Source organism: Hydra vulgaris, chromosome 03, assembly GCF_038396675.1.
Source record: "Hydra vulgaris chromosome 03, alternate assembly HydraT2T_AEP".
NCBI classification, from domain to species: domain Eukaryota; kingdom Metazoa; phylum Cnidaria; class Hydrozoa; order Anthoathecata; family Hydridae; genus Hydra; species Hydra vulgaris.
Genome location: NC_088922.1, coordinates 69,447,983 through 69,469,053, shown reverse-complemented (window position 1 = coordinate 69,469,053; position 21,071 = coordinate 69,447,983). Strand labels below are relative to the sequence as shown.

General features: G+C 26.2%; 1 protein-coding gene across 1 annotated transcript in view; it reads left to right on the top strand.

Moving 5' to 3' along the window:
- Nucleotides 1-21,071, top strand: part of LOC100208516 (sodium leak channel NALCN) — a 57,472-nt gene that overhangs the window by 34,756 nt on the left and 1,645 nt on the right. Inside the window, exon 3 of the mRNA XM_065794103.1 lies at nucleotides 2,769-2,899. Coding sequence (XP_065650175.1) covers nucleotides 2,769-2,899 — 131 coding nt within the window. The remainder of the gene's footprint in view (nucleotides 1-2,768; nucleotides 2,900-21,071) is intronic.

The window sequence follows — 21,071 nt, the reverse complement described above, 5'->3', positions numbered from 1 at the left end:
AAAATGAGGTTTAGTCATTTTTAGCTAAACTCTTTAAATTTTTATTGTACTTAACTTATTTATAAACATAAAAAAAATTCCTACAATATTTGCTTCCGAAATTTAATCAAAATGTTTTGTTTTAATAAAGCTCTTTATTTGTTTCTGAAGTTTGTTTACAAAAGCAAGGATAAATAATAATTTTAACCATAAAAAAGTTGGCCTTCACTAGTTTTACAGAAAATGAGCTGTTGCGACCTGTTTAAGAAGGCCTTGTTTTATATTATCAAAACGCTTTTTAGTTAAGTAACAAAACACCTCTAATGATTTTTTATAATAAGTATTAATAATCTGTTGTTTATTTTTACATATATAGTTATGTATTTTTTATGATAAATGTTTATCTTTTAAACCATTAAAAAAACAAAAAACATTTGCAAATGTTAAAACAAAGAATAAAATGGTTTTTTAATGCGCAAATTAAATAGTCTAAGCATTTTAGTTTGATGAATTTTGTTTTAGTTGGGGTATATATATATATATATATATATATATATATATATATATATATATATATATATATATATACACTGCGACCATTTTCTATAGACGCACGTAGAATTTGGCGAATTTACAGTGTTACAGTTGTAATAAAATTGTTCTAACGGTATTTTTGAATAAGTGTATGTAAGAAAACAAGGATCCATTATGCATCTAATTATTAATTGTCTTGATTGTATTAAAATAATTATATTTTTAATATTCACGTGGCAATTTTCTATAGACGCACTAAAGTTTTTACGAGTTTTGTCGCAAATTTCTTATATTCTGTAGTATTTTTTATCTTGTGAGTCGAAATTAAGTTGAACTTAACCAAATGCCGAAAGGAAAGGTCCTTACCGATATTGAAAAAGGTCAAATATTGGCTTATCATCAAGAAAAAGTTCCAAATCAAGAAATTGCTAGAAGATTGAAAAGATCAGATCTTTTTCAAGAAATTACGTTATCCGTAATTTCTTGAAAAATCCAACAGATTATGCAACAATCAAGAGGAAACCAAAGAAATCTAGGGTTTCAGACCGTGAAAAACGCAGAATTGTTTGACTCGCATCAAATTCATCAAGAAGTTTGAAAACAATTAAGTCAGATTTGGGTTTAAATGTTTGCAAGGAGACGATAAGAAAAGTTCTTAAAGACATCCCACATATAGTACAATCAAAAAGGAATAAAGCACCAAATTTAAAGCTCGTTCACAAACAGAAACGGATGGAATTCGCCCGTGAAAACATGGCACGCGTTTTGGAACAAGTAAGAAATTTTAGATTAAATTCTCATGAATACTTAAGATGTCTAAATAGCTGAATATTTTTGTTTTCAATACCAGGTGATTTTTTCGGACAAGAAAAAGTTTAATCTTGATGGGCCTGATGGTTTTAGAAGCTACTGGCGTGATTTGAGGAAAGAACTCAAATACTTTTCGATAAGGAATTTAGGTGGTGGATCTTTGATGGTTTGGCTTGGGTTTTGTGCAACAGGAAAGTTAAATTTAGCATTTATATCTTGCAAAATGAAAAGTTCTGAATACATTGATGTGCTAAAATTATGTTTGATTCCATTTAAAAACAAATATCGACGCAAAAAGTTTGTTTTTCAACAAGACAACGCCAGCATTCACACTAGTAACGAGACTAAAGCTTGGTTTAAAGCTAAAAAAATTGAGCGAATGTGGTGGCCTGCTCGCAGTCCAGATTTGAACCCTGTTGAAAACATCTGGGGAATCATTGTAAGATGTATCTATGCTGACCAGAAGCAATATAACTCTGTGGCAGAGCTAAAAGTAGCGGTGTCAGAATGCTGGGAGAATATGGAGCCAAAAGTGCTAGAAAACTTGGTGGAAAGTATGCCAAAACGAATTTATCAAGTAATTGAGCGAAAAGGAGGTCCAATCGAGTACTAAAAATGTGATAAAAACATTTTTTTGGATAGTTTTGTTAAAAAATGTGAACTGCGTCTATAGAAAATAGTCAGCTATCTTTTGAACTTAATTTATTTATGATTGACCTCTTTTTAAATTTGATATTATTTTTTGATAATTTTTGTTATTTTTTGATTTATTTATAATTTAATGAAATACACTATAAAAATAAAGTTAAGTACGTTTTTAAGACATAATCCACATGCGTCTATAGAAAATGGTCGCAGTGTATATATATATATATATATATATTTATATATACATAAATATATATATATATATACATAAATATATATATACATATATATATATATACATATATATATATATATATATATATATATATATATATATATATATATATATATATATATATATATATAAATATATATATATACATACATATACATATATATATATATATATATATATATATATATATATATATATATATTTATATATATATATATATATATATAATATATATGTATATATATATATAATATATATATATATATATATATATATATAATATATATATATAATTATATATTTTTTAAGTTTAAAGTGCATTTTTAAATTTCGAAAATATGTCAAAGCCGTGGTCAAATCGTCAAAACAAATTATTTTTTGCGTAGTCATATAATTGCGTGCGATCGCATGTCTTTCTGTGAAACACTGAATTCGAGTGCCAATGTTTGTTTTATGTCATTTTATAATATAGAACAAAATGGTGTCAGGTAAATTTTGAAAACATTGTGTTAAATGCTACTCATATTTAATATATTTTAATATATATAATATATTTTTTCAGATTAGCACGTGCTGAATTAGATGATGGCATCAAGGAAGAGGTAGCTGCTGAAGTAATAAGAGAATGGATAGTGCGTGTAATTCAGCAAAACAAGACAAAAGTCAAATCACAGCTTGAAAAGAAAATTTCTGGTTATTTTTTATTTTTTTGTTTATTTTATAGGAATTTTTTATTATATAAACTAAGGATTTTTTTATTATGAAGTTTAAATTTTACCCTAAAGCAGTTTTCACATTATTTCCCTTTTATATATATATATATATATATATATATATATATATATATATATATATATATATATATATATATATATATATATATATATATAAACCTGTTTATATATTTTTTGAAAATTTTCTTGCTATCACTTATTAGTTACATAAAGTAAACAGTTGATAATTCGTATAGCCCTATAGTTAACATTGTTTGCACAGTCTCTGTTGTTTGGCTTAAACCAGGTATTTTACTGAATAATAATAAAAAATATTACATATTATAAACTCATGATATTTTGCTTATCATTACCATGGTTTTACTAGTAAAACTACAAGGGTTATCTAATCTTTCAAATACAATGCTGCTTTGAATAAATTGATTTTCTGAAGAAGAAAAAAAGTTTAAATGGGTATCTTATCTAAGATATTGCTTTATCCTTCTGATGTTTGCTAACTTTTGATGTAATGTTTTATTAAACATTGCTAATTTTTGATGTAATGTTTTATTAAACATTGCTAACTTCGCTACATCACATTATGCGTTGGACATATAATAAAATAGGAAATTAGTTAACAAATAGAGAAACTCTTTTTAATGATTTTTTTGTAAACATTGAATGTTTGTTTATGTTACTATAATTTAAAAAAAAAGTCTATTTTTATGAAATATCTTTTTTATCGATACTTTTCTTTGTACCCAGATTTTTTTTTTTTTAAATAGCTAATAAAAAAAGACAAATTTTTAAAAACAATTTTTGAAAATTAGTCTTAGATCTGTGATATCAGATTTTATCAATTATATTGCGTCTTTAACTCCCCTCCCCCCCCCCTCCTTCCTCCTTGTATGCATCCGTACTTTTATTGGGTTTTGTTCCAACTTCAGTTCCATTAAGTAAAAAGAAAACCCCGAAATCAGTTAAAGATGATAAAGTTAAAGCTAAATTTAAAATTAGAATAATCAAATAAAAAATTTATGTTATGAATGTAAAATAAAGTTTTTTTTTTTGAAAAATTAATTATTTTTAACTTCACTGATTGCAAGGATACTAAAGATAAAAAAATTAGATTCGAATATTCAAAAAATATCTTCAAATACGTTAAAAAATAATCATGCCTTAAAAAAAATTATTTATACTCATAAACATCGATTTATATTACACACTTATATGGGGCAATTTTGCCTTTTATGGGGCAATTTCGCCAATGTAAAAAGAGTTGAAGCTTGGTTGTATTTTGTCAAATTTAGCACATTCTGGGCACATGTCGATGCAAAAGCAGACTTTACATACCCATATATTACAAGAAATGCATTAGAGCTAGTCTTCTAATGAATCCACCCATGCCACACCGAACACAAAGCAGTGTGTTGTTTTTGCTGTTTCTATTATAAACTATTTTGATGTACTTGGACGCATTTAATAATGATTTTAAACTATGGGATTTCCTTTTCTTTAAGCCATATGCTTTTTCTTGATTAGGCAAAAAATTTGTTTTCTTTCTTAAGCCACTTGCTTTTTTTGTTTAAGAACTTCTTTATTTGACATTTCATTCTTCATGACATTTTCATTCTTGAATAGCCAATTGGAGGTTGGCATTACTATAGAATTTCTTTTTCTTTGGAAGATACTTGCATACTATCTAAAACATAGGTAATATACAGCAAGTTTTAGATTTTGGTGCGTAGGGTAAAAATGCAATAATTGGTAAATATTACCAATTGGCATAACAACTATCTTTTTAAATATCGATGTTTGGATTTTATGATGGTGTATTTTAAACATGCAAATTGATATAGTGGCTATAAACAATTAGCGTTGGTGAGTATTTAATGATAAAAAATTTGAATATAAAAAATTTTTTTCATTTGGATTCAATTGTAACAAATGAAATTTGAAATACAAAGTTTTAGGAGAAATGTATATCTAAAAACTATTGGTTTATTATATCTTCAAAATACTTCTAATAAATTTATCATTCCTTTTTTAATACAGTATTATTTATCATTACTATGATTCCTGGTATATGTCCAATGATTTTATAAAATTGTTTATATAATAATAAATAATAATATTAAATATTGTATAGAAAGCAAAAATATTGTAGATTATATATTTTTTTTAACTGTGGGACTATTTTATCATTGTGGCGAAATCACCCCACAATATTCTACATGGACAAAAACCTATTTAAAATATATACTACAAACCCCAGATAAATAATTTTAACAAATTTATGAAGCTCTCACCTTAGCAGTTATTCTCAAATGTAGTTTCGATCAATTTCACAAAATTAATAATAATGCCACTTGAAGCAAGAGTGACACAATAATATCAATCAATAACCTTAAACAGCAAATCTTATTTAAAATTTACAACAACCAATCAAGTGAAGCGACAACTATGATCAATCAATAGTTATAAGGTTATAATTTTAAAATAATAAATATTTTACATCATCTTAATATGTTGTTATGCCAAAATAACATCTTTTTCTTGAAATATTAAAAGTGGCAAAATCGCCCTCGTGGCAAACTTGCCCTGGTCTACCATACATATATGTATTATAGTATGATGTGTGTAAGTGTGTATCTATGTATGTATTAGATTATGCATCTATGTATGTATGTATATGTAAGCTGACATTATAAAATGATATATAAGCTTATCGATAATACAGTTGTTTTCAAAAATGTAAGGTTTCTTATATAATATAAAAATAAAAGATTTTTTTTAAAGGCTATTCAATGGTTTTTTAAGTAATTTTTTAAATGATATGTACTTCAAAACCTTTTTTAATTTTTCAGTTAATTAATCAATAAGCTTTCTATTGATACTAATGGTCCTATTTATACTTTTTGAAAGGTCTTCTTGAAGAAGGAGGGGAGTGGTCAAATTGAGAATTATATTATGTTCAACTTATCTTTAGTACCTTTACTTGCTCTATTTTAAGAAACCAAAGATTTTGAGGCTTATCTTGTTTTATGCGTCATTAAGTCTTGTTACCATATTATGCTTTGAACTAATTACAAGGCACAAGTAGAACATTATTTTGCGGAAAGTATACCTTAAATTAATATTAAAGTTACAATAGATTCTTTTGTTTACTTCTCTTAAAAAAACATCGTAGAACATCTCTAATTGTTGGCAATTCACCTGCTAACAATTCTTTTGCAGATATGCGGTAGTGGTGTTGTGGTAAAGCGCTCGCTTCATAAGCGAGAAGTTCCGAGTTCGATCCCCACCACGTCCCTGGTAGTGCCGCGCTCAACTTGTTCGTCGAGGTTCATGTTTCGGAGTTATAGAGTTGAGAGAGGGTTATAACCACTATTAAGTAGCCTCCTCATCTGTAGTGGCCTTCTTGGCCTTGAGGAGGTGAATAACAAAAATTAAAAAAAATTAAAAAATCTCCAATACTGGCGCATACATGAACCATTTTTGTTTTCCGTTTTGACAACCATTATAGATTTAATAATATTTCTTGCCTAATTTTAGAAATTTATTTACATTTTAAGATTATTAAATTTATGCTTTATAATAAGTAGACAATAAAGTAAATAATAAATAAGTAATAACATCAAAATTGACAACATATACTATCCTGGTATAATATCCTTTGATAATTGAATTTTTTAAACTTTATTTCTATCTTGAGAAATTATTATAGTTGGTATTATTGGATCACTTGTAATAAGAAGATAGTGAAGTTGGTCCTCGATTGTATGGAGTCTTGTATCTTTTCTTGAATGATGAAGTCTGAATTGTTTATTATCTTTATTTCTAGATTCTTGAGCTTCTTTGGAATACAATCCAAATGGCGACAAGAACTTTGGAATTATTTCAGAACTGTAAAGCAATAACTTATGCATAGATACAGGCATATAAAACCAATTATATTTTTCACAATAAAGCTTTGCTATTTTATTGCAATATACGGTAGTGGTCAGTGGTAAATGCGATAGTGGTTTAGTGGTAGAGCGCTCGATGAATAAGTGAGAAGTTCCGAGTTCGATCCCCACCACATCCCAGTACCGCGCTCAATTTGTTTCTTCGCGCAGCGGCCTTGTTTGTTGAGGTTCGTGTTTCGGAGTTATAGAGTTGAGAGAGGGTTGTAACCACAAAAGTAGCCTCCTCGACTGTAGTGGCCTTCTTGGCCTTGGGAAGGTGAATAATTAAAAAAAAAAAATTCACTGATTTTATTGTATCTATCTCATAACTTGAATTTATTATGTTCAAAATGTTTGCTAAACGCTCTATTAATTCTTTACCTATACCTGTAATAGAAGAAAATAAATCAAAATGTTTAAATGCTCGTCTTGCAGTATTACCATCATTTGAAGATCCAGAACCACCTCGCCTAGGAAAATCTACTATTAAGCCTGATTCTTTAATGAATTTTTTCTGTATGATTCGCTTTCTTTTTTTCACAAACTTCTTTGTCGTCATTATCACGAGTTTGCTATTTTTTTATTTCAAGTCTGTAAGAAATGTGTAACAAACATTCAAAACACCTTATTCGAGCATGCAATTGAGAAAAACCTTATTCAAACGTTCTTTTGGAAGATAATTTTATAATAAGCTTTTCATTTTTAACCACATTAGCTACTTTGTTGGGTTGACTGGCTGGGAGAAGAAACCAATTGGTTTAAAGTAAAACACAGACTATAGCATTGACTATTCCTTGAACTTGCTATAGCAGATCCTTGAACTTACTATAGCAAGATCCTTGAACTTACTATAGCAGATCCTTGAACTTACTATAGCAAGATCAACTTATTATAAATATGCTTTACTTCATTTTTTTCACTTTTTCTTCTTTTTGTTCTTTGCTTGATTGTTGCCATTCAAGACATTTTCTTTCAGGTGTTTTCTTTTCACTTTGATTTGTTATGTTATCAAAAGTTATGTTATCAAAACTCAATGGAATGTTTTTTTAATTTTTCTAGAAAAACTAGATCTGATTCATATATATGTATATGAGATATATTTATATAAAATAAATATATATATATATATATATATATATATATATATATATATATATATATATATATATATATATATATATATATATATATATATATATGAGCATAATGAGTTGATTTCAAAATGCAGACGCAAGAATAAATTCCTCTTATCTTTTTTTGACACCGGTGATTAGCTAATATTTTGTTTTTTCGTTGCCATCAAGTATGTCTTAGCGACGTTAAGATCCAACTACACAATATTTTGTAAATTTTAGCGGTTTTTTTTTGTTTTTGAATTTGTATTCAATGGCTGATGATTGCCGTGTAGGCATGAATTTTAAAGTACCATAGAAAAAATTGTTTTTTCTTCGTTAATATATATGTATATATATATATATATATATATGTATATATATGTATATGTGTGTATATATATATATATATATATATATATATATATATATATATATATATATATATATATATATATATATATACATATATATATACATACATATATATATATATATATATATATATATATATATGTATGTATATATATATATATATATATATATATATATATATATATATATATATATATATATATATATATATATATATATATATGTATATATACTTTTGCCTTTAACATTGTTGAAGGCAAAAGTCAGATAAATGTTTTTGCTAACTTATTATTGCTCTGTTCTTTAAGAACATAGAGCTATCTATTTGTAGAATACACTAACATAATTACATATATATAGAGAGGGAGAGTAAGGTAGGGTAACTTCGCCACTAATTCTTTCAATTTGAGGGGGGTGTAAACTTTATAAGGTCATAAAAGCCGAACAACAAAAGATTGTTGAATCAAATTTGAAATTTGTCAATGAATATAAATAAAGTTTAAAATTATAAAAAAAATAACAAATTTGACTCATTGCTCTCCTATTTGGGGCTGGGGGGCTGACGTTTTGGGGTTTTGTTGTTCCCAGTCTCCAATCACCGCAATTTTTAGCATAGCATCCTCATTCCTCATATATATGAACATACTTAAATATGGAGTTTTCTTCATGTTTCAAAGTTGCTTAGCTCAAACATCAAAAAAAAGTTGTCAAAGGCCTTGGTATTAGCTAGTGTTGTGACCAAAACTAAAAATCGTAACTAACTAAACTAAAAAAACCGTAACTAAAACTAGCCGACTAACTTTTTAGCCTAACTAAACTAGTCGACTAACTTTTTAGTTAACTAGAATTAGTCGACTAACTTTTTAGTTAACTAACATTAGTCGACTAATGTTTTAGTTAACTAAAATTAGTTGACCAACTTTTTAGTTAACTAAAATTACCCGACTAACTTTTAAAGATATATTATTAATATAATAAATGTATATATAATATACTTAATTTATATAATATAGTTATTAATAAATATATTATATAAATTAATTATATTATATATAATATATGTATATATAATATACTTAATTTATATAATATAGTTATTAATAACTATATTATATAAATAATTATATTATATATATATTATTAATATTAATATTATAACTAATATTAATAACTATATTTATATATATATTATTATTATTATAACTCTTATTAATAAATATATTATATAAATCAATTATATTATATATAATATAATTAATTTATATAATATATTTATTAATAACTATATTATATAAATTTTGCATATTATATATAATATAATTAATTTATATAATATAGTTATTAATAACTATATTATATAAATTATGCATATTATATATACATTTAATATATTAATAATATATTTTATATATTATCATATATTAAATATATATAATATAATTATTTATATAATATAGTTATTAATAACTATATTATATAAATTAAGTATATTATATATACATTTATTATATTAATATTATATATAATATAATTGATTTATATAATATAGTTATTAATAACTATATTATATAAATTATGCATATTATATATAATATAATTAATTTATATAATATAGTTATTAATAACTATATTATATAAATTATGCATATTATATATACATTTAATATATTAATAATATATTTTATATATTATTATATATTAAATATATATATAATATAATTATTTATATAATATAGTTATTAATAACTATATTATATAAATTAAGTATATTATATATACATTTATTATATTAATAATATATCTTTAGCTAAATAAAAAGTCGACTAGTATTCAAGACCGCCGAGAGGAAGGGGGGGAGAGAAAAAGACAGTGCCGCAGGCGGCAGATGTCCAAGAGGCGCCAAAGAAAAATAATTTTTTTCGAAAATTCTGACAGAAACGGCACCATGAACTTTATTTAGCATTCTATCAGAGTTTTCAAAAAAAAAGTTTGTTAATACATGATCATTGTACCGCAAAATACCGCAATAATAAAAAATATCCAGAAATTTAACGAGATGCCGGCGTGAAGGAGTGGGGTGGTTGGTTGTGAATGTGTGTGACACCCCATCAGTTAACTTTTAGTTCATTTAGTTGGCAAATGTTATTTTTTTAGATAAGTCAGTCAGGAAATGTAGACCTTTCAGACAACCGGTCAGCAAATTTTAAAAAGTGAGGACATATTCATTTTCTTTTTCAGTCAGCAACAATTTTAATGGCTCTTGACGTGATACCAACTTGCGCCGGTGTCATGAAATAAATTAACCCCTATTATAAATTAACTCCCGTTGCATAAAAAATTACCCAGCAGGGTTAAGGTTAGGGAGTTAACTCCCCTTGAAATAAATTAACCCCTGTCGGCGAAACAAATTAACTCCCCATAATATTTTAACTCCCTTGGAACAACTTATACGAATTACAAAAAAAGTGTTTTAACTTGATGTTTTCCAAATGTGTTGTTTTTAAATCTGTTAATTAGTTATTAATATGGATATAAATTATATTTCTACTATTATTATATCATATATTAATAGTAGCAATATATATATATATATATATATATATATATATATATATATATATATATATATATATATATATATATATATATATATATATATATATATATGGTAGACTGCCTGCTACAACCAAACCCTCAGTCGATGTAGCAGCACTCCCTTGCAAGTCAGGCTATAAGATAGTTGATATGGCAACACTCCGTTACGAATCAGGCTGTTTGTCAGTCGATGTAGCAGCACTTTGTTGCGAGTCAGGCTATAAGATAGTTGATGTAGCAACACTCCGTGCATGGTATACAGTAAAAAAAATAAAAACATTTTATTAAAAAAAATAAAAATAAAAACGTTTTATTAAAAAAAATAAAAACATTGTTTATATTATTAAAAACATTCAGAATGTTTTTAAAAACATTCTGGTCAATTAAATTTGTTTTTTTTAAAAACGATTAATTTGTAATTAAATTAATAGTTTTAACTTTCTGACAACACGCAAATGTTGGACAAAAGTCAAAAGTATTTAAAAGTGACATATTTGTTGGCATAAGAATCATTTTTTTCCTTCCGCACTCCCAAATGCAACAATCTATAAAACTATATATTCTTTATATATATATTTCTATAGACTCTCTCTCTCTCTCTCTCTCTCTCTCTCTCTCTATATATATATATATATATATATATATATATATATATATATATATATATATATATATATATATATATATATATATATATATATATATATATATATATATATATATATATATATATATATATATATATATATATATATATATATATATATAAAGAGAGAGAGAGAGAGAGAGAGAGAGAGAGAGAGAGAGAGAGAGAGAGAGAGAGAGAGAGAGAGTATAGTATAGATATAAACTCTATAACCTTATACATTATTATTAGCAAAAGAGAATGGTTCTGAAGTATTAGAATCAAAACAATAGTAATAGTAGATCAAACTTGCACGAACTTCAGTTCGACCAATACTATTACTATTGTTTTGATCTCCTTTTTATATATAATATAAAGGCTTGTCAAAAATAAACAGTTATAAAGTAATTTTATTCAACGCTCACTAATCATTTATATATTATATATTTAAGTATATATAATACTAAATATATTTTTAAAAAATTTTAAAATACTAACACAATTTTGTAGGTATAATTATAATTTAAATTATTTAAAACGCGTGTTAAAGGGGGTTAATTTATTTCAGTGGGGGTCAGAAATACTTAAGCCCCCGGTTAATCCATTTCGCTATATTTTAAAATAATTTAACTCCCGGGGTTAATTTCGAAATAAATTAACCGGGTAATTAGAATGTTTTAACCGGGAGTTAACTTTTTGGGGAGTTTATCTATTTCGCGTCACCGGCCGTGTAAGCTACAGAGGTGGTTAAAACCATTTTAAAAATAAAATATCTTTAAAAATGCAATTTATTAAAAAATAAATTAAGTTGGCCTAAAAATTATATTAACTCCCTAATTATGACTATTACACAAAAATAATTTTTATAAATCTTGTTATGCGTTAGTTGTGAAGAGGTTAGATCTCCAAGAATTTATTCATTTTGCCTTTACGAATTGCTGAAAGTTACAATTTACAGTTGTAATTTGCTAAAGCGCATGAATTTAAAGATTTACTTTTCAGGTTTTTCAAGAGAAATAGTTTTCAATTTATAATTAAACTGTATGTAATAATAAAAATAATTATGTGAAACAAATTTATAAAAAGCAGGTGGTGCAATATTTTTTTTAAAGTTAAAGTTTTTGTGCTGGAACTATATTTGGATTTCCTTTATGTAACACTCATTATGTAACAATCATTTTTTGATGTAAAAACTCGTAAATTAGTTCGCTCTACATTCTTGAAGCGCTAATATATTTATTTACGACAATTAGATTGTAAAATTTAGACACTTTAAAGTTTTTTATTAAATTTATGTTTAATTAAATATCTGTTAAACTGTTTACTTTTATTTTTATTTTAAAAATTGTAAAAGATAAATTAACTAATTATGTATTCGGTATAGTGGCGGATTTTTTTTAAGGTAAACTTAGCAGATGCTTTAGGCTTGCTTAAAAAAAACGCCCGTAATTTTTATCTGAAACAAATATACAAAATATACAAATATATACTGTATTAAATTAAAAAAGAAAAATAATAAATTAAATAGCATATATTAGTTAAATACTTTTGTTACTAATATTGTTTAATATAAGTAATTTTATGATTTAATTTAAGCAGAAAAAATGATTTATCAATCTAAAATTTGGTAGTTTTTATTAAAATGTCATGTCATTCCTTAATTTATGGGCCATGACATGACATTTTAAAAAAAAAAAAATAATAAAAGTCCTTTTGAAAAGACCCTCAGTTGTCATCAAATGAGGCCCTCGAATTGTCTCTGTCTAAGGTCTGAAATGCTTTAATCCGTCATTGATTCTGTATGTCAAGCAACAACACTTTTTCTCCAAATCAAAACGGTGGCGAAACCAGTTTAAGTTTTTCATCCAGTCAAAAAAAAATTGAAATTGATACACAGTCCATTGAGGAAACTACTAAAACGACATACGAATATTACTCAATTGAGGAGGAAACTTCAAAATGGGTATGCAATGAATGTAGTAATAACAGATCTAAAAAGTACTCAAGTAAAACATCAAAAAGTATACTAGATTACCATCTTAAACATGATCACGAAATTATAACGCCGAAAAAGAAACGAAACATGACTGGTTTGTCAATAGAAAATAGCGATGAGATTGATAGAAGTCTTTTGATATTCATTATTGCCTGTTGTCTTCCATTTATGTTGGTAGAAAGTTATGCCTTTAAAGAATTTGTTTTTTGCTTAAATCCAAAGTACAAAATGCCTTGCCGAAAAAAGTTAAGATCTCTTTTAACAGATTTATATCAAGAAAAAGTTGATCTTTTGAAGTCTAAGTTATGTTCAATTAAAGTTTTATCTATTACTACTGATGGGTGGACGTTCTGTCAAAACTTTAGTTACATATCTGCAACTGCACATTTCATTTCTGACAAAACCACTTTCATCAGTTTTTGTTTGGGATTTGCATACCTTAATGGGCGACATGAAGCAGATAATTTAAAAGATATTGGTTTATTAGAAGAAAATCAAATGCGACAAGGTGAAAGAAATCACGCACTTCATTTGATTTAAGATGTGAAAACTCGTTAGCACTCCACGTTTCTCATGGCAGAAAGAATGCTTAAAGTTCACTCCTACATAGAAGATATCTTTAATTCTAAACAACAATACAAAGATATGAGAAAAAACTTGCTTAATGAAGATGAAATAGTTAACTCAAAAGAAACGGTGAAAACATTAGCACGCCTTAATCAAGTAAGTGTTTTACTTTCAGGTGATACTTATGCAACATGTTCTTTAATTATTCCAAGTATAAAGTACCTTGAGAAGCAACTAAATAAGAAAAAAAGTGAAACCCTCTAATTATGATTTGAAAAATGCATTTATTAGAATCTTTAAAAAATTACAAAGACTCATATGGTTTAGAGAACAATTCGTTTTTATTATGTGCCACTTTTTTGGATTCAAACTATAAAAGTAAAAAATACGTGAAGGAATTTTTGTTTGTGTTTAAATAATTCCAGAAAAGTTTGTGAAATAATTCCAGTTAAAAAGGTGGCAATCAAATCAAAAAAATTTAAGTTATCATTTGACGATGAAGATTCAGGAAATGATAGTGACAAAACAATAAGTTTAGATTTAAATAAAGAAATTAGAGGTTATATAAAATTGTCAGTACATGATCAAAATGTTTTACGGTTTTGGCATCAAAATCAACATGTGTTTCTAATATTGTATTGTATTTCAACAATGATTTTGTGTACACCTGCTACAAGTGCACCAAGTGAGCGCCTTTTCTCTGACGCATTAAATAATTTGTATGCAAAGCGAAACAGAATAACGACTGAATGTTTTCAAATGTTGATGTTTTTGTACGAAAATTTGGAATTTTTTAATTTAGTTTAAATTTATTAAATGTAAACGGAAGTTTTTTCTAGTAATAATAATATTTTTAGTTCATTTTAGTAATATAACTCTTTTGTGTTATAAATTTTTACAGTCGCGTTTCGAGGAGAGGTGGCAAAGGGGCAATTGTCTACCCAGTAAGCACTGGACGTTTTTAAAATTTATTAAAACAATTATTACCGTTTTTTAAACGTTTTAAAAACGATCTGTGCTTACTGGGTAGGGCATGAAGGCTTAAATGGGCGCCAAAGAAACAAGAAAAATAAAAAAAAATAAAAAACTATTTTGCATAAAAACATTTTTTTAAATTTATTGTAAAAAAAAATTATTTATTTTTACCCTGTGCCCAAAAATCCTCGCTACGCAACTGCATCTTTATATTATATCCAACAAAGAATAGGGCGAGTTAAGTTGAGCAATTTTTAGTAAATCTAAGATATCTCATGAGCGGTGCGTCAGATTTACAGAATTCTTTCACTAGTAGAAAGATAATTTAACCTGGGACCGATGCTATAAACAATGCAACGAATTTGTCGAAAAAATTTTTTCTCAGTTTTTTTAATTTATTCGATTTAAATTTAAAAGTTAGTTATTTTAACGTAAAAAAAATGCGTTGACGCAATTCAGCAAAACATTCTTTTTTTAACGCAAGTCAAAAAAAGAATGTTTTGCAAAAAAACAAGATAATCGATCCTGGGAACAAAAAAAAAATTAAAATGTTAGCCCCCCTGCATGAAACGTGTAGAAATCATTATTAGACAACAGGCGGACATCCGCGGATTATGAATCAAACTTATATTATTAATCTACATATTAACAAAATATTTTAAGATTCGAAATATTGAACCACCATGGACTGCAAAAGTGTTTAACTATATAAGTGAAATTTTAACTAAAAAAAGTACTTTAAATATATCATCATTTGAAATCAATTTATTTGACATCCTACCTTTGAAATAGTGTTGCAATAACTCATTTGAAAGATAATGTATAAATTAATTTAACTATGCAATAAAAGGAGAGGTTTAAAATCATTAACTATTTTATGCTTCTTTGTAACACAAAAAATAATCTTGAATTTTTTTTAAAAAAAAAAACTTGATTTAAACCAATGCTAAATTATCTCTAAGAATTTATGTCAAAACAAAATTTTAGGTATGGTAGGTTTTACCAAAGCTATCATTTAAATAACTTTAGGAGGAGAAAAGATGTGGAACTAAGGTGAAACTTTGTTGTTTTTCTGGGAAAGTTTAACCTGTGCTTACATTATGGTCAATATTTTAGAGTTGCACATTTTTTAGTCATTACCTTTAGTTTTTTTTGAAAATATAGTAGTGTGTGAATCATTTAAAACTAAAATTATAATTGGGTTACTCTTTTTTTTGTTATACTTTAATGCTTTTAAAAATTGATACGTTTTCTTTTTATTTGAAGGTTTAAAAATACTGACAGAAGTAATATTTACGCTATGGCACTACCGTTTATATTCTAAAAATCCATTTGAAATATGTGAAAACCAATTTCCAATGTTTCATAAAATTATTTTAAGTATCTGCAATTTTTCTCTTCTTAGGCAGAGCTTTTTGTTGATATTGTTTTACAGTTGGGTGGTTATTTGTGTAGTGCTCATCCATTATACTTTTGAGTTTACGTGTTCCTTTCATGTGCTAGTAGGTACTCTTTATGCTGTTGAATTCAGCATGAATACTCTTTGCACTCCATAAGTACCAAGTCTTACTCCCCATTTCCTAATGAAAGATGCATGATATTCCAGTATATAAAGCTTAGGTGTAATTGAATCATTTGGCCAATTATCACGGAAGTATTTCATAAAATCTTCAATTTGATTTTCTGTGAATATATGATAATAATAATGTATATAATAATAATAATAATAATAATAATACATGTCATACCAAAATTTTGAATGTTTTCTTTGTTGAACTGCTTGCAGAAGTTAATAAGCTTGTGGCAAATCCCAAACTTATCGAATAGGACTTTAAAGTTCTGACAAAGTTCAATAGTTTCTTTGTGTCGAGTTCAACTACAAACTTTGGTATTGTGTTGCATAGTTTTGAGGATACTTTTCATCTAATAATGCTTTTTAAATAAAATTATAGTTTTTTAAATAAAAATAAAAGTTATATACGTTAAATTACACTTTCAATTTACACTTTATATATATATATATATATATATATATATATATATATATATATATATATATATATATATATATATATATATATTTAGATTATTCACCTCCCCATGGCCCGAGGGGGGCCAATACAGTCGAGGAGGCTACTCATTTATTTGTGTTTTTTATTTTTTTTAGTCGTTATTCGTGGTGCAACTCTCTCTCAACTCTTTAACTCCGAAACATGAACCTTGCCGAGCAAGGCCGCTGCGCGGAGAAACTAAGTTGAGCGCGGTACTTCCAGGGACGTGGTGGGAGTCGAACTTCGAACCTCTCGCTTACAAAGCGAGCGCTCTTACCACTACACCACTACCGCATATATATATATATATATATATATATATATATATATATATATATATATATATATATATATATATATATATATTAGATATATATATATTAGATATATATATATATATATATATATATATATATATATATATATATATATATATATATATATATATATATATATATATATATATATTAGATATACATATACATATAAACAAATACATACTGACCATACCTGTTTAAATTTTTTTTTTTTTTTATTTGGAATAAACGAATATACTACTATATTTAAGATGATTAGTTTACCTTTAATATTTTGTTAACATGGTTACCAACAAAACTTTTCCCATGGTATGCTTGTCTTTGCACTCCTAACAAATTAAATACCTCGTCGAGTTAATTTACTAGTGGACCAAATGATATCTTTACATGGTCAGTTTCTTTAATTATTTTCAGTTATGAGATCTATGAATATAAATATTGCGATTGATTCTCATATAAATACAAAATAAAGATATAAATGCAAAATACCAAAACATAAAATATTAGAAATAACATATCTATTAGGATCCGAACAAAAGGTATTATTTATGATTAATATTTTTAGTTTTCCTTTTTTTTTTCTTATTAAAGTGAATTATGCGTGGTTCAAATACTAACTTCATATATTCTTCATTTTCAGGGTGAGATAATATGTGAGTTTCAAGTGCTTCTGTTATGATATGTGTTTTATCTTCATGATCCTGATTACTTATTTGAAGTTGTTTTATTTGACGTTGCTTCTCAATATATTTGTTAAACTCTTCACAGTCAAATGTTTGGTTGTTTACTGCCAAATGTTTGCATCATTTTTTATTTAATAACATGAAGTACAACAGCATCAATATCCTTTGTGATAACACTTTTTGAATTTAATGCAAATATATCTGAAAGACTTATTTGTGATCATGATGTTGAGAAGGTTGAGTGTTCTGGCAGTTGTGACTCTTTAAATAATTTACCACAACATTGCTTATATTCTTCTGGAATATTATTTATCATTTCAATTACATTGCAAGAGGTGGTTAATCCATCACTTGAAATTGATAATGAACATTTAGGGCATTTTGTTTTAGATAATAGTTTATTATTGATAAGTAGTAATATACATGGTGCACAAAACGAATGCAGACAGTTTTTTAAAATAACTGGTTTATACATAATACCATTACAATTATAACAGTCACAAAGATGTACATGTGGACAAGAGCCTTCCCTTTACAGTTTTCTTTGGTTTCCTTCCTTTATTTACTTTGAAGCGAACACATTCACATTTCTTGCAATTGCTAATCCAGGTTCTTAATTTAAGATTAGTATTTGAACCTTTTTCTGTTTCTCATTACTGAATAGCATCTTAAAACATCTTATGTGGGTGCATCTTTGGGTCGTCCTTGTCGATTCGTATAAAAAAATGCAATTCTATTCTAGTTACATGGTTTGTTAAAAGAACATCCATTGTTAAAAGAACATCAAAAACACTACGATTTCCAAAATTTTCTCATAATTTTTTAGTTTTGTTATATGACACTCATTTTTATATTTATTTATAGTCAAGTAATTGGATTTTATGTACACTGTTTTTAAACTTGCAAAAGTAACCCAAGTCTATTTTTTTTTTTTTTTTTAATGTAAAGATAAACTAGTTTTAAATCTATTATCTAGTTTTAAAATATATTAGGTTTTAAAGCCTAAAAATTTAAATAAGCACTAAATTATCCAGTTTTAGTAATACACATAGCCATAATATCAAATTCCCGTGTATTTAGAGATACTAAAATTTAAAGATTTAAATGTTGTGAAAAAATACATTCTGCATGGCCATATTTAAATCAATTTAAATAATTGGATATCAATTATACATCTTTATAGCAAAGCTATAAGCTAATTTTTTAGGATATGGTTTAAAAAAATGACTAAATAAAAGCGAAAGAACGATATCTTTTTTTAATAAAAGTTGCGCATGCGCAATATAAATGCTGCGATTGTTTAATATTAAACCACCGTGAAAGCAACAGCATAAAATCAAACCCATAATTAATATAAAAGTATATATTTTATAAAAGCTAAATTTTTAAGGTACGAAATGGTGTAATTAAATGTCATGTTTGAATTTTTTTTTTTACTTTTGTCCACCACATGGCCAGGGTTGCCAGATTCTTTTCGGTATGTGGTAGCCATATATACATAATAAAGTGCTTTACTAGGCTACAATTTAAAGAGCCTTTCATCAGAAATACCAGAAATTACGTGGATTATCCTTATTTACCATTTAATCTTTTACAGCAGCTTTGTAGAGTTTTGTGCATGCGTATAAGAGATATTGCGTTTTTATGAATTTTTTGGACCCAAAAAAAATTGTTAACGCATTAACTTATGCATTCCAAAGAACTTTGTTCGTCGTAGAACTTTTTTCAAAGTTCGTAAAACGCATCCTTTGTTATTTATTTGTTTACTGGTTCTTAATAGATTAAAAATGACGTAGTTTGTGTAAAAAATGGCCGGAATATTCCGAGTATTAAAAAGAAAAGTAAAATATTCCGAAAACAGTTATTCGATTGGGGCTAAAAGTTGTGATCATTTAAGTGAAAACGACTTTGATAAAAATATTAACGTTACCATATTTTAACGAAAACTAACGTGACATTGTTGTTAAACTTTCTCATAGAGGTGTGGTTTTTGAAAATAATAGTTTAAATTTTTAAAAAGAAATTCTTTTTATAAATATTTATTCCAAATAATAAAAAGTAATTTTTTGAGATTAGATATGAATATATAAATAAAACTTTTATTTATATATTCATTAATATAATATTACTTATTTTTTTTCTAACAAAAAACAAACAAATACTTAAAAATGATAGATTACGCACTACATTTTTCATGTAATTAAAATGTAATAATCAATTTTCTGGTTTAAAAAGCGACCGCAGCTACTTAATAAAATATTTAAATTATTCAACAGGTATTATTCAATACTTTTTATCTTGTAAACACTATTCAACGATTTAAATTGCGGAGATTGCATTCTTAAATGCGAATACCAAGCATTCTTCGTAAATTTTGCAAGTCTCGCCAACCGACAAACAACTATACGCTGAAAGCAATAAAAATGTTCACATAATAACCTATAAACAATTACATTATGGGTTTATGGTAATACTCTCGCCAGCCTACAGGGTCGTACCAACGAGGTGGTGGAGGTGGGTGCTGAAATTCAAAACTGAAATTTAGCATCTAAAAAAAAAACCCTTCATTAGTAAAATTAGCTTTTTTAGTTGCACGTATTCGTCGTTCGGTATGGCCCTGCCTGCCGCATTGCAGTGTGTTGTGGTTATAATAGTCGGGGGAGATGACACAACAAATATTCATGGATTGTGTGCTGTAATTGTTGTGGTGGTTACCTTAAGATTTCAATAGATTGAGTTAATAGAGGGATAGGACTTATTGATTACTCATTATTTTTAAATGAACAGAAAAAGTTGTAAGTAAAAACTAGTAGCAAGTAGTAGAATATCAAATGTTTCTACTGCATTGTTTTTGTATTTCATATTTTAGAGTATTTTTTGCCATATTTTACTATATTTTGCTGTATTTT